The 15,061-nt window shown below is 40.1% G+C and overlaps 1 protein-coding gene across 1 annotated transcript in view; it reads right to left on the reverse strand.

Moving 5' to 3' along the window:
- Positions 1-2,773: 2,773 nt before the first annotated feature.
- creb3l1 (cAMP responsive element binding protein 3-like 1) overlaps positions 2,774-15,061 on the reverse strand; it is a 252,888-nt gene continuing 240,600 nt past the window's right edge. The window contains 4 exon segments of the mRNA XM_034174091.1: positions 2,774-3,047; positions 3,127-3,300; positions 8,878-9,003; positions 14,418-14,520. Of these exon segments, the coding sequence (XP_034029982.1) occupies positions 3,235-3,300; positions 8,878-9,003; positions 14,418-14,520 (295 nt within the window). The 3' untranslated portion in view covers positions 2,774-3,047; positions 3,127-3,234.

Genomic DNA, 15,061 nt, shown 5'->3' on the forward strand with positions numbered 1-15,061 from the left:
AGTTGTCATTTATATACACTGGTCAATGTAAATGCTGAAGAACAGGGTCGTGTTTTTAAAAACAGCCGTAGCCATATGAGTTTAACACCAGACACAAAATAAGAGACAATAGGAATTGTGATGTAAAAAAGACAATTTCATTAGTCTGAAATTTAAAAGGGTTGTATTGGGCAAAACTGTTGCTATGGATTTCAGCAAAATGACATTGCGATTTCATGTTAAAATCCTGAAAGTTCCAGAGTTCCTCTGTCAAAATCTACACCTGAAACAGCTCCTTTTAGACTTGTGTTAAATAGCTCTGTCTGATTTCCTGCTCCCTCAGCTAGTCAAGCTCCAAGATGTGGCATTTCAACATTACATAGTTCCTCCTCCCTTCAAAGAGCAGTCGTGTTGAGCAGCAGCTCCTTTTTAATGGAAGCCAACAGAAACAGGCTGATAATTAGAACCTGACATCTCAGTGTATTTGGGGTATTTTTGGCTACATTTGTGACCTGTATTAGCTCAGTGGAAGGTCTGTACTATGACCTTGTTTAAAAAAAGAGGCATGGATAATTTGACATTTATTCAGATAAAGAAAAAAATGCAGGCCAAATTTGAAGGATTTGTCAGAGATTTAAAGCTACAGTATGTAAGATTTTGGTGAGGATGCATATTGCATTTTATTTTCCTGAGTAATGATTTTGTTTCACTTCGTTTTCACTTTCTTGGCAATGGGGATTCATGTTCCCTCGCCTTCTCTTGTGATAAGCATATGTATGAGCCGCCATTTGATAAAAATAAGCATTCATCTGCACTAGCAACCAGTACACAGTGCATAGAGGATCAACCACTGATTGCACTTTTCTTCATTCTTCCAGCTGTGCTGCAAAATATGAAAGACTAAGTATGTTCCTTTTTGCTACTGAATCAAGATGGCAATACAACATGACGGCCTCCACAAGGCGGCCCACTCCCATGTAGATATGATGGGCTCATTCTAACTTCCTGAAAGACATTGATTTGTTGTCAGAGGTAATTATACACTGGTTGTTAATGCTATAGTCCGCAAATGGATACTTCCTAAATCCTACACACTACAGCTTTAAATTTGTTGAATCGTTGAGACTATAGTAATGTTGTGTTCTGTTAGATAATGGACAGAATAAAGGTCGTGGTGTTATATTCTTGGAATGTAATAGTCCCCTGATTGGTTTTATCAATAATACACATTTTTTACAAAACAAAAATAAATACAGCAAACACTGCTGTCGCATGATCAGATTTACTGCTAGTGTTGAGAAACGGATTCCACCTGTACTTACAGGTCACAGTAACAGCTTTTATTTTTGTTGTTGCAAGTTTGGTTCACGACACTAAATATGTCTCTATTTATATTGATTATCATGAATTTGTTTTTGCTTTTGGGTGGAGAGATGTTTGTATGACATCAGTGCAAAATTCAAACTTCAATTTGAGTACAATGTAATCGTGTGTGTGTGTATATATATATATTATAATATATATATAAATAATCAAATTGAGAAACACCTGACACATTTTCATGCAACAGCAGCAAAACTGTTACCCCTACTGTATTACAGTTAAAGACAAATAAATGATGTAGTTTTACATTCCCTGTAAAAAAACCAAACAAAAAAAAAAAACATTTGCATAACTTGTCATTGAAACTTTACATGAACATGTAAAACTTGACATCATACTAAATGCCAGAACATAATATGATTACTTTTTTGTGCATAAAATAAATATGCTCTTTTTTGATGCTCAGAATATCATAAAGTATTTGGGTGTTTTTTATTTTTATTTTTGGAACCTTTTCATTAAAAAAATGAGAAAACAAGAAACTAACTTAATAAGTACTTCTATTTTGTTGCATAAATTAAATATGCTCTTTTTCAATGCTGAAATATATTACATATACATTGCCCTCCAAAAGTTTTGAACACTTATTTACACTTTTTAATTTGTTTATGCCATTTCAAACACAAAAACTAAAATAAAAAAATCTAAAATGGTCTACCTTAAACTCAGACTCTAAGAAAATATCTACACTCGTATAAAACAATTAAAAATATAAAAGCCAAGTCCCCCTGACTTGTCTGAAGAAGACTGGCAATAAAACTGATTATTTACAGGTATTATACCAAAGCATTCCATTACGTAATGCAAACACATCATCTTGCCTTTACATTTATTTATTTAATATCACATTGTAAAGATCTGCTTTCAGCTTGAGTTTCAGGAAGATAATTTTAGATTTTTTTATTTTTGTCTTTGAAATGGAAGTTTATGAAAGTTCCCCTTTAACTAGAATCCCACAGTATAAATCAGGAGTAACTAACATCAGGATGTTGTTTTCAGGAGAACGCTGATTATAGCTTTGTTCCCTGAAATGAGCACATTTCCCAGTAAACTCTGCTTATTCCTGCCCAGACGTTCTTGCTATGTACCCTTCACATTTGTAGTACGCGTTGTGGCACATCTTTGGATCCAAACACCATCTCACTGCTAATGTTATATTGCATTTATTGTGAAAAGAGAGAACTATATTATCAGTTATTGATAATTTAAATGAGTGAGTTTTGTTTTTTTAGTGATCATTTTTGGGGCTATATTACCTGCAGTGGCTGTAATTTGTAGTGATGATGGTTTGTGACATCATTGATTAATTATGTCCTACTGGCTGTTATTATAAGGCCTTGGTTTCTTATATGGCTCCAAAATATTGGTTCTGAGTTTGCTTGGGTAGTTTAAATTACACAGAATTGTCTTAAAAATAGGTTGTTCCCTTTAAAAAGCAAGTAAAGTCAGGTCGAGCAGAGCTGATCCTGGCAGAGTCCAGGCTGTGGGGCTGATGAAGAAGGAAGCGGCGCCTCACTAACGGTGATGGCTGCTGAAGCCTGAGAGGATGGCGTGGACACAGCTGCAGTGGATCACATGCCTGCTGTGTTCAGGGGTCAGGAGGGTCTTTTGGAGTCAGACATGAGAAGTCACAGGAGGAGGGGTCAGGCTGACTGTCAGAAATACTCAGTGACACCATCTGGTGTATTTCTCTGTGGGGGTGGAGTGTTATAAGGTGTGTGGCAGTTACTGCATCACAAGGACGGCGGTGGACTTCTATTTATGTATTTTACTCTTGTGGTTCTTGGACTCTGCTGTTCGGTTGCTGTGGGTGTCAGCAGTGTAATGGCTGCTCTGGATGTGGAGTGGGCTTTCGACTGTAGCCCTCTCCCCTCAGATCTTACATAGCTCTCCTCCAGTGGAGCTCTTCATTGTAGAAGAGCAGGCTGCGAGAGCGGACTATAACACACAAACACACATCAGTCTAAAACCTGCAGACCATTAGTAAACCTATCTGGAACAAGCATCAAAGGCGGGATTGTGCAGTAATGTGGTAACAGCGTCAACTCACAACTGGAAACGCTGCGGCTCAAACTGACCTGAGGTGTGTTTGTGTGGGAATTTGCATGTTCCCTGCAATCTGCTGGTTGGATTGCTGTGAAATTCATTGGTCCTCATCTTGCATAGTTATTCACACCATGCACTGAGTCATAAGCTTTGTGCAAACAAAAGCAAAGTCACTGAGAAGAGCGACTCTTGTTTCTTGTAACAAATTAAGGCATTTTATACTTCACTGCAGGTGGACACACAACATGCAGCACCATTATTGTAACAGCGACAGAAAAATGTCAATAGTTAAATAACAGGTTGCCATCATATTTACTGAGGGCTTCAGTGCTCCAATGAGGTTGATCCAACAGCAACTCAGTCAAACATTATGAAGGTTTTATGGACTAATATTTTTGGAGAAATTAGTAATATTAACTAAAAGCAGTGATCAATGGAAGCTGTGCTGCAGTGCACCATGGGGGTTTGGGGGGTTTAAATGTATTGTGGTTTATGATAGTTTTATATGTTGTTTGTGTTATTAATCTATTGTGTAGTTGTTTTTGTAGTTTGATTGGTTTAGTCAGTTTAGTTAAGTGTCATGTTGTTGTTACCATGAATGAGAAATGTATTGTGCTTGATGTCCTCCACCCCCTCTTGTTTGTGGGTGTGGGAGATAAAAGCACCTATTTGCGTCAGAACGCAGAAAAGACTAAAAGATCTGTGCTGTGCTCTGGGTGCATGTGTATAACCTCGATGATGGACAAACTGGGAGAGCTGACATTTGCTGTTTGGTATGCCTTTTGGTATGTACTTTGGGTCCGAGGATGAATGCCACCAAATGTAACGTTTATAGGACTAATGTTTTGGACACAGTATGGATAAGAGCTAACAACACTGAACAACAGACATTGATAATTACAGTTTGTATGCAAAGTTTGGGCACCCCTGATAATTTTCATGATTTCCTTTATAAATCAATGGTTGTCTGGATCAGAAATTTCAGTTAAATATATCATTTAGCAGATGAACACTGATATTTGAGAAGTGAATGAAGTTTCTAGTATTTACAGTAAGTGTGCAATAATGTTTAAACAAAATTAGGCACGTGCATAAATTTGGGACCCTTGTTATTTTATTAATTTGAATACATTTAGCACTAATATTGGAACACAAAATTGGTTTGCTAAGCTCACTGATCCTTGACCTCCTTACGCAGGTGAACCCAATTACGAGAAAGGGTATTTAAGGTGGCCATTTGCAGATGTTTCCCCTCTGTGCATCTCTTGTCATGAGTGGCAACATGGCAGCCTCTAAACAACTCTCGAACTGAAAACAAGACTGTTCAACATCAATGGTTTAGGGGAAGGACACAAAATGTTATCTCAGAGATTTCAGTTGTCAGTTTCCACTGTAAGGAACATATAAGGAAATGGAAGACCACAGGCACAGTATTAGTTAAGGCCTTAAGTGGCAGGCCAAGAAAATGTCATAAGCTGAAGCTGGTGAGGTCATAGTCAACCCACAGACCTGCTCCAAAGACCTACGACATGATCTTGCTGCAGATAGTGTCTCTGTGCATCATTCAACGATACAGTGCACTTTGAGCAAAGAGATGTTGTACTGTATGATGCTGTAATGCATAGGAAGTCTTTTCTGTGTACACGCCACAAACAGAGTTGCTTGAGGTATGCTAAAGCACATTTGGACAAGCCAGCTTCATTTGGAATAAGGTGCTGTATTTGGACATAACAAGGGGCGGTATGCATGGCTGAAAAAGAACAGAGCATTCCAACAAAAGCACTTGCTACCTACAGTAAAATTTGGAGGTGGTTCCATCATGCTGTGTGGCCAGTGCAGGTAGTGGGAATCTTGTTAAAGTTGAGGGTCACATGGATTCCAGTCAGTATCATCAGATTCTTGTGAACCAATGTCATCAATCAGTGACAAAGTTGAAGTTGCGCTGGGGCTGGATCTTTCAACAAGACAACGACCCTAAACACTGCTCAAAATCTACTAAGGCATTCACGCAGAGGAACAAGTACAACATTATGGAATGGCCATCTCAGCAGTGATGGGCACAGTTCCACTAATTCGCTAATTATCGAAGCTAATGTTTTTATTATCGGATTAGCTTTTCAGATAACTTTGAAAACCCATCACCGGACCAATTATCTTCTGATAAATTTTGGAAATCTTAAACAGTTAAAAACATTTGTTAAGTCTGATATCAAAGATGTTAGCCCTTACCTGTTAAATGTTTTGTAGCAGATAAATAGCCCTATTCTCTGTAAAAGGAAGTGTAAAAGTGCTTTACAAATAATGCGTCACATCACACCGATGTGAGGGAGCTGCCATACAAGGCGCTCACTACACACCGGGGGCAATAGGGGATTAAAACCTTGCCCAAGGGCCCTTAGTGATTTTCCAGTCAGGCTGGGATTGAACCTGAACCAGGCTGGGATCTTCTGGTCTCAACCCCAATGCCTTAACCACCAGATCATCACCTCCCCTGGTGATATTGATGTATTTTTTCCTGTGGGGTGCCCAAATTTATGCACCTGCCTAATTTTGTTAAAAGAATTATTATACACTTTCTGTAAATCCTATAAACTTCATTTCACTTCTCAAATTAATTTATATCAAGTTGTAGCGATTTGCTTTCAGTTTAATTCTAAGGAAGATAATTTTAGAGCTTTTTATATTGAGAAGCCTGAGGGGGGTTAGTGCTGTACTCTATCGTGATCATCACTGAGTTTTTAAAATGCTATCGCAAAGCATTCTCTTTTTTAAGGCATTGTGCAAGTTTTATAAGTCTGCAGACACTGATCTGTGTGTTATAGATACAAATCAGTTTCCTCAGATCCGTGGAGTTTCGAGAAGGAAAAATGCCACTCAAAGCGTAGCTGTTACAACAGTTGTCGTAAAGCAGGACTGGTTGGTTTGCTGTGGTGACGCTGTGTGGCTACTGCATGACGCTTATGCTAAACGTAGTATGTGGACTTCCCAAACTTTTAGAGCTTTCAAGTTTGTAAAGTAAGAATTTTGCAGCATGTCCGTGTCACGGAGGGCTGTCGGACAAAGAGAACGTGGTATACAGCCCTGTTGTATACATACACACACACACACATATTACATAAAGGGCTAATTCCGTCTGTCTGTCTGTCCAGGATAAATTCCCAAACTATAATATGTAGCCCTAAAACTATATATATTCTGAATCATGACATGGCGAACAAAATGGTACCATTTTTTTAAAAAGTGAACGTAACCAAAAAATTAATGCTTAATCTATTCTCTTTATCTATTAATCTTTATGGAATACTGGGCAACCTGGTCAAGCTGCCCTGGTTGCCCAGGTCTATAGATCTATAGACCTTTAATCATGGAATATTGGGCAACCAGGACCATAAAAGATAGACAACCCCCCACCCCCATCCTGAGGATGTCACCAAGAAAGCCTGAGTACAAAAAGTAGTGCGTGAGTTTTTTTCACGCCTGTCGATTGCGTAATTTGCTTGTAAGCAGCCTTTGTGTGAAGATGGGTTGTAGTCTCTCGTAGTTTTTTCTTTGCAAGGAAATGGCGGAACGACTGGAGCAGTGCGACTGCATCAAATTTTGCCAGAAACTGGGCGGACAGCCAGCTGGAACACATTCGGATTATTCAGACGGCTTTCGGTGACGATCCTATGGGCATCATACAGATTAAGGAGCGGTACAACCGGTTTAAAGACAGCCCGCACAACGGTGGAGAGCACGCCGCGCTCCAGTCGGCCAATCAACATGCTGAAATGACCGGATCATTCCAAAGTGAACTCTGTGGTGATGCGGGGGACCGTCGTGTGACTATCCAGGAAATTGTGGAAGAGGTGGACATCAGCACTTTTGCAGCACATTCCACTGTGACAGAAGATTTTGCCATGAAAAGAGTTGCAGAGAAATTCATGCCGATGGCTTGGCATGAAGCTGATGGCGCAGCAAAAGCGCCACCATGTTGAAGCCTCACAGGACATGTGAGATGCCCAGCTCTTCCACCATTCGGACGATTCAGCCGGCTTCGGTGGCTTTTCAGTCGTGTGACTATCCGATGAAATGTGGAAGAGCTGGGTGACGGTGGAATTAGAATTGACACTTTATACCAACAATAATTTAATGCCTAATCTATTCTCTTTACTATCTATCTATTACAGAATATCTATTTATCTATTCCAGAATTCAGCTTTAATCATTATTGCTAGAAATCTTGGACAAAAAGAACTTGCACTTTAATTCTTTATGGTTACTGGCCGAATGCTTTAATCTATTCTCTTTGATTCTATTCTCTATGATTCATTGATATTTACATTTACTGTTACCTATCTTTTGTGTGTAATTTTGTTATAAATTTGATTGCAGAACAAAGTCTGCATGAAGGACTTCAAATGTGTTTGTCAGCGGGTGGTGAAGTCTGCACAGAGGACCATCGGATGCAGCTTACCACCCATTGGGGACATCTACATCTCCAGATGTAGAGACAAAGCCACCTGCATCCTCCGAGGACCTCCCACCCGACCCTGCGCACAGTCTGTTCACACCCCTTCCCTCTGGAAGGAGGCTGTGCAGTATCCGGGCAACAAATGTCCGGACCTGAAAAACAGCTTCTACCCGAATGCTGTCAGACTGTTGAACAGTTCAACATCCACCACCAAACTGTGAACATTGCACTACATGCACATTGCAACTTCTTAACTACTCTAATGCTGCTGCCGACCTTGTGCCTTGTATATATATCTATGGCCAACAGGGGTGCGCATCTATTGGTACACTACAAACGTTTATATTTGCAAAAGTTTATACAATAGGTTAGGTTAAAAAAAACTGTCACAGTTTAACCTACACCGAAACCTGGAGGAACTGCATTTCGTTCTGACTGTAAGGGTCGAGTGACAATTAAAAGTGAGTCCGAGTCTGAGTCTTTTAACCAAGTATTTCCACTTAGTTTGGGGAGTCCACTGTAAGCCACCTGACTGTCCTGTACAACCCAGTTTGCCTTCCTGTCGAATACATTCATTTTATGTTTGTAAAATTGCAATGTAAAAACAGTGAAATACACCACTACCTCAATTTTGATGAATTGATATTTACCATTTACTGTTACGTTCCTTTTGTGTGTAATTTTGGTTATAAATGTATTGCAAAACAAAGTCTGCATGAAGGACTTCAATGCCATCTTGTCTTTTAACCAAGTATTTCCAACTTAGTTTGGGGACTCCACCTCTTATAGTTCTGCTGGACAAACTTTAGCCCATTAAATATTACATTGTAAGACATCAGCATTACGAAACAAAGTGTGGGCCATTTTTTGATTAAATATGATTGGCATTTGGCCTATATTTAAACAGGTTAACCCAGGCAGTGCAGGTACCCCAGCTAGGTGGGTGTGTGTGTGTGTATGTATGAGAATTTTGCATTGGGCACAATTTCACATGAATAAAATTTTTTAAGACCCACCCTGACTGGTCGTGTACAGTCCTCTGATGGAAGGGGAGGAGAGGAGGAGGTGAGATGATGAGGACCAAAAGGAGGTGTGACCACGGACAGGAGGCTCAACACCAGCACAAAACACAGAGCCACCATCTACATAACAACGGAAGAATAAAAATTGTTATGTTCCGTCAATCAACTACAGTGCAACCTGAAAGTATTCATAGGCTTCATTTTTTCCCACATTTTTGTTACAGGGTTTGCATAAACTCAAAATTAAGCTCAGCTGCATCCGTTTCCACTGATTATCCTTGAGATGTTTCTACATCTTAATTGGAGTCCACCTGGGGTAAATTTAGTGATTGAACATGATTGGAAAGACACCAACCTGTCCTGTCTACATATAAGGTCCCACAGCTGACAGAACATGTCAGAGCACAAACCAAACATGAAGTCAAAAGGAATTGTCTGTAGACATCCGAGACAGGATTGTCTTGAGGCACAAATATTGGGGAAGGGTACAGAAACATTTCTGCTGCTTTGAAGGCCCCAATGAGCACAGTGGCCTCCATCATCTGTAAATGGAAGAAATAAGGATCCACCAGGACTCTTCCTAGAGCTGGATGCCAGTCTAAACTGAGCAATCGGGGGAGAAGGGCTTTAGTCAGGGAGGTGACCAAGAACCTGATGGTCACTCAAAAACATGCTTTAGGGTCTGCTCCTTTCTCTGCCCCTGACCAAGGCAGTGTCTACATCTGGAATTGGTCCCCGGGCACTGGACTGTGGCAGCCCACTGCTCCTAGTGGTTAGATTGTGTCTAACTGGAATTAAGATGGGTTAAATGCAGAGTTGTATGTACATATGTACAATGACAAAGTTTTGTTTCTATTCTATTCACTCTGTCAGAGCTCCAGTATTCCTCTGTGCAGAGAGAGGAGAACCTTCCAGAAGGACAACCCTTTCTGCAGCAATCCAGCAATCAGGCTTGTATGGTAGAGTGGACAGACAGAAGTCAGTCCTCAGTAAAAGGTACATGGCAGCCCACCTGGAGTTTGCCAAAAGGCACCTGAAGGACTCTCAGAACATGAGAAACAAAATTCTGTGGTCTGATGAGACAAAGATTGAACTCTTTGGTGTAGATGTCAGGCGTCATGTTTGGAGGAAACCAGGCACCATCCCTACAGTGAAGCATGGTGGTGACAGCATCATGCTGTGGAGATGTTTTTCACGGCAGGAACTGGGAGACTAGTCAGGATTGAGGAAAAGATGAATTCAGCAATGTACAGAGACATCCTGGATGAAAACCTGCTCCAGAACGCTTTTGACCTCAGATTGGGGCAACGGTTCATCTTTCAGCAGCACAATGACCCTAAGCACACAGCCAAGATATCAAAGGAACGATTTTGGGACAATTCTGTGAATGTTCTTGAGTGACCCAGCCAGAGCCCAGACCTGAATCTGATTGAACACCTCTGGAGGGATCTGAAAATGGTTGTGCATGCTCCCCATTCAACCTGATGGAGCTTGAGAGGTGCTGCAAAAAGGAATGGACAAAACTGTCCAAAGATAGATGCACCAAGCTTGTGGCATCATATTCGAGATGACTTGAGGCTGTAATTGCTGCCAAAGGTGCATCAACAAAGTACTGAGCAAAGGATGTGAATACTTATGTACAGGTGATTTAGAATTATTATTTTTAATGAATTTGCAAAAAAAAAAAAAAAAAATATGTCATTATGGGGTGTTTGTGAGTAGAATTTTGAGGGGGAAAAAAAATTTACTTCATTTTGAAATAAGGCTGTAACATAACAAAACGTGGTCCAAGCGAAGCACTGTGAATACTTTCCGGATGCACCGTAACGTAACTTTGACACGAACATTTGTAGGCAACCTAAAGTTACTAATAAATTAATATTCTTCAAATAATTTGCAGATACCTGCAGCTGTGTCCAAACTGCAAAATCTGTGGTTATAGATCAATAAAGAAATTGACCTCAGCAGATATGCAAAATGGGGCTGAAAGAGTAAAAAACATCGATTCCAAAATATTGGATCAACAGAACCAGAGTCTGTGTGACTTCTTTTTCTAACCATGTGGAGCCACATAAACGTGTGTTCACTGCTCATTCCATAAAAACGCAGTCTTCAAATAGACTGTGACTACATCAGCTCCCATTTTAAAGTGCTGTATATTAGCTCACAGCAGCATCAGCAAATACTGAAACTATCCACTAAAGTAAGATTAAATATTCAAATAAAATACGGAAATTATAAAGACCTGGTTTTCCTCGTGCAGATTGAGGCACATAAAATCAATTATTTCAAAGTGTACTTCATGCATTCTATTGATACAGTAATAGCAGTGTGTTTAAAAAGTGAGTAAAGCTCAGAATTCTTAAAATAGCTTTTATTTCCAGCCACACAAATGCATTGGGAACACTGCACATTCTATTCCAAATCAAAACATGAAGGAAATTGTATCAAATTTGTTATTACTTTACAAAAAGTGAAGAAAAAGGAATACTAGGATGTTCAAAAAATAGCAGTGTCTGCATTTTTCTTTCTGTGACCCTCTTGCACCCTTACAGGTGGCCTTTATTTAAGGATGAAGGCAGCGAATGTTGTACATGCCGGTTGTTGTGCATTTCTCTCTGAAACTCTGAGTAAAATGATTTGTTCCAGACACTGTTCATTAGAACAGCGTACTTTGATTAACAAGTTCATTGGAGAGGGGAAAACATATAAAGAAGTCCAGAAAATGATCTTAAATGCATTAAAATGGCAACAAAACCAGAAAGATGGGGGGGGACGCCAGAAAACAGGCATTCAAATGGATCGAAAAATAGCCAGAATGGCAAAGACTCAGCCAATGATCAGCTTCAAGATGATCACAGAAGGCTTAAAGTTACCTGTGAGTACTATAACAGAAGATGCCAGATGTAAAGCCAAGCTACGGGCAAGAAGCCCCCACAAAGCCCCACTGCTGATAAAACCACACATGCTGAAGAGGTTACAACATGCCAAAGAACACACTGCCTGGCCTCAAGAAGAAATGATGCAGCATTTTGTGGACTGATGAAACTTCAGGGGAGGAGACAGTCGAGTCGAGTGGTTAAAGCGTTGGGCTTGAGTCCAGAGGATCCACGGTTCAAATCCCATCTTGACTGGAAAATCACTAAGGGCCCTTGGGCAAGGTCCTTAATCCCCTAGTTGCTCCCGGTGTGTAGTGAGCACCTTGTATAGCAGCACCCTGACATAGGGAGAATGTTAGGCATTATTTGTGAGGCGCTTTGAATGTCTGATGCAGATGGAAAAGTCTATATAAAGCAGTCCATTTACCACAACTGTAATTTTTGCAGAGGGAAAATATCACACATATGACATATCTTTTTAAGGAATGCGCTAAATTCTGAAGGTTTGAGCTTGACACAGTTTCTGGAGAGACATTGTGGGAAAAATGATGTCTCCTTCACTGGTTGGTTTATTATTTGAATAACCCAATTACTGTAACGTGTGTTGGTTTTTACAAATAAATGTGTATTGAAATGTAATATTTTTCATTTGTAAAAAAAAAAGCATTTGCAAACTGAAAATTATAGTAGATGGCAGTGTTCGATGAATTTTGACGGGGGGGGGGGATCAAAAGAGACATTTAAATTTCCCATAATGCCTTTCGGCACGTGTCTGTTAAAGCTCAAACTTTCTGAATTTAGTGCATTCCTTTAAAAGATATGTCATATGTGTGATATTTTCTCTGTGTAAAAATGACAGAGGTACCGTTAATATCAATAAACTGTCTGGAATTAGTTGTTTATGAGTAAAACCATGAGTGAAAAGTGTGTTGCGCTTCATGCCTTCGTCACACTGTGGTTTGCATGTGAAAGTAAATTACTTTTTTCTTCCTTTGGGGCAACAGCACCCGGCTCACTCCGCTCTCTTCTGCTGCGGGAGGACTGAGCTCACAGCCGTCTGACTATTGCAAACATGCAACTGGTAAGTACTAAAATGTATGATTGTGATTCACTATGCCAGAAAAAAAAAGCTTGGGGTTGTGTGTTTGAGCGGCCCCCAGGGGGCTCACAGCGCTCTCAGGGGATAGGGGCGGGGAAGCTCACGGGAGGCTGCAGGCAACACCATCGCTGGAGGACCGTTGCTGCTAACTGCTAACCCGCAATGCCGACAGCTGGTGCAGGAAGGTCTAAAAAGTAGTCTTCCTGTGGATGTGCACAGGATTCGGTTCTGGCATTTTATTGCTGTGAGCGCATGAAAAATTTCACATTTATTCTCTTGCAAGCCTTCTCGACAGAGCCAGGATTTTCCACAACCAGTGTGCACAGGCAAGGCAGATGGTTTGATCCATCCTGTACTGACTGGAGATGCTTGTGAGCAGGCTGCAGTACACCACATCATTTCAGCATGACTTTTAGCATGATGTTGGTGAATTGTTCAAAGCGTTCTGGTGATATTACCTCAGTAGCAATAAAAATGCCGGACAGGACAGGGCACGCGCCGGAAACCCTGAAGCCTTGCACTGTGCATAAACAGTGACAATTTGGATGAAATATTCACCGTGCGCTTCGTGCGGTTGTTGAGTCCTCTCACACTCTCTTCCTCACCATGGATTTGCCAAAGCGCGCAGTTGAACAGAAAAATAAATGATGTGTGGTGATGTGATCCCAAAGTGAGACTTAAGGACCAACGAGGTGGTGCAAACCACAAGAGAAGTTTTATTTCATCATTCATGTGTTAGATTTACGCTGCACCGGCAGTTCTTGCGCCAATCCACAGATTTACGCGCAATCCAACCAACATTTACGCACAAGGTGCATGGCTCTAATTTGATCAAGTCTCTCTCTCTGACTGATTGATTGATTTACTGTATTTGGCAAAATACATAATATGAATAACAATGAAAATATACATACATATACTTGCTGAGGATGACATGAAAAAGCACAGACTTATTTCAATCACAGTCCCCATGACAACACAGAAAAACAAACAACAAAGATAAAAAACAAAAAAAACAAAACAAGTGCTTGCAATGGGGCCATGAACATCGATGAACATCAGCATATATCGTTGTGGCGACAACATATGCACTGCGACAATATGTGCTGTAACAACATCAACAACAGTGTTTTCTGATGACAAAAACCAAAAATGCAGAGGAACTGTGGAATGTAGTCCAACGGTCTTGGCCTGGAATACCTGTTCACAGGTGCCAGAAGTTGGTCAACTCCATGCAACACAGATGTGAAGCAGTTCTCAGAAACAATGGTTATACAATTAAATATTAGTTCAGTGATTCACAGAAAAGATAAATCTTCAAGCATTTTTCAGTTTATACAGTAAATGTTTGAGTAAAGAAAAATGCAGATACTACTATTTTTTGAAGTAATAACAAATGATCAATTTTTCTTCATGTTTTGATCTGGAATATACAGTGTTTCCAATGCATTTGCGTGTATGGAAATAAAAGCTATTATAAGAATTTTGAGCTTAATTTTTTAAATACGCTGCTATTATTTTCAACACAACTGTCCACGCTGAATAACAGTAGTTACCATGATGCATGTTCCAGTCTGAGTTGAGGCCATTTTGCAAGAACGTGGGACAACTTTCCCTGAAATTAAGGACTGAAGTTTCTGGAGCTGCTGTAGGAGAGATCTGAGATGAGACAGAAAGACAGACAGAGACACACAGAGAATAAGACTGAGGCAGTACAAGACAGACAGCAGACAAACATCTGATGCATGAGTCAAAGGACGAAGGCATCGCACTCTGCCGCAGGTGAAGACACAGCATGCAAATATTGCTAAGTGTATTTTTCCAGAATAAATGGGCAAAAATGATTGTTACCCCTAAATGCTCTGGCTGTGTTGACACATGCACCCTTAATGACCACCTTAACATCACTGTGTGCTGAAAACAACACAGTAGAAAATACTGCAATCAACATTTCTCAGTCTGAAGACTGGTATGGAAATTTCAGCATTTACACTAATTTATCATCTTAATCAGAAGCAGGAGAGAAAATCAGAGCTACGACAATTAATTGAATGAAATGGATTTTCTTAAAAATAAAGACATGAAATTACAGCAACAACTTGCCAGATGGCACATGGGAGACTCAAGCTTTTATCTGATCCGTTTTCTTGCATAAACATTCTTCTCTGCTCCATTCTACCATCAAGCTGTATAGCCTCTG

Source organism: Thalassophryne amazonica, chromosome 1 (genome assembly GCF_902500255.1).
Source record: "Thalassophryne amazonica chromosome 1, fThaAma1.1, whole genome shotgun sequence".
NCBI classification, from domain to species: domain Eukaryota; kingdom Metazoa; phylum Chordata; class Actinopteri; order Batrachoidiformes; family Batrachoididae; genus Thalassophryne; species Thalassophryne amazonica.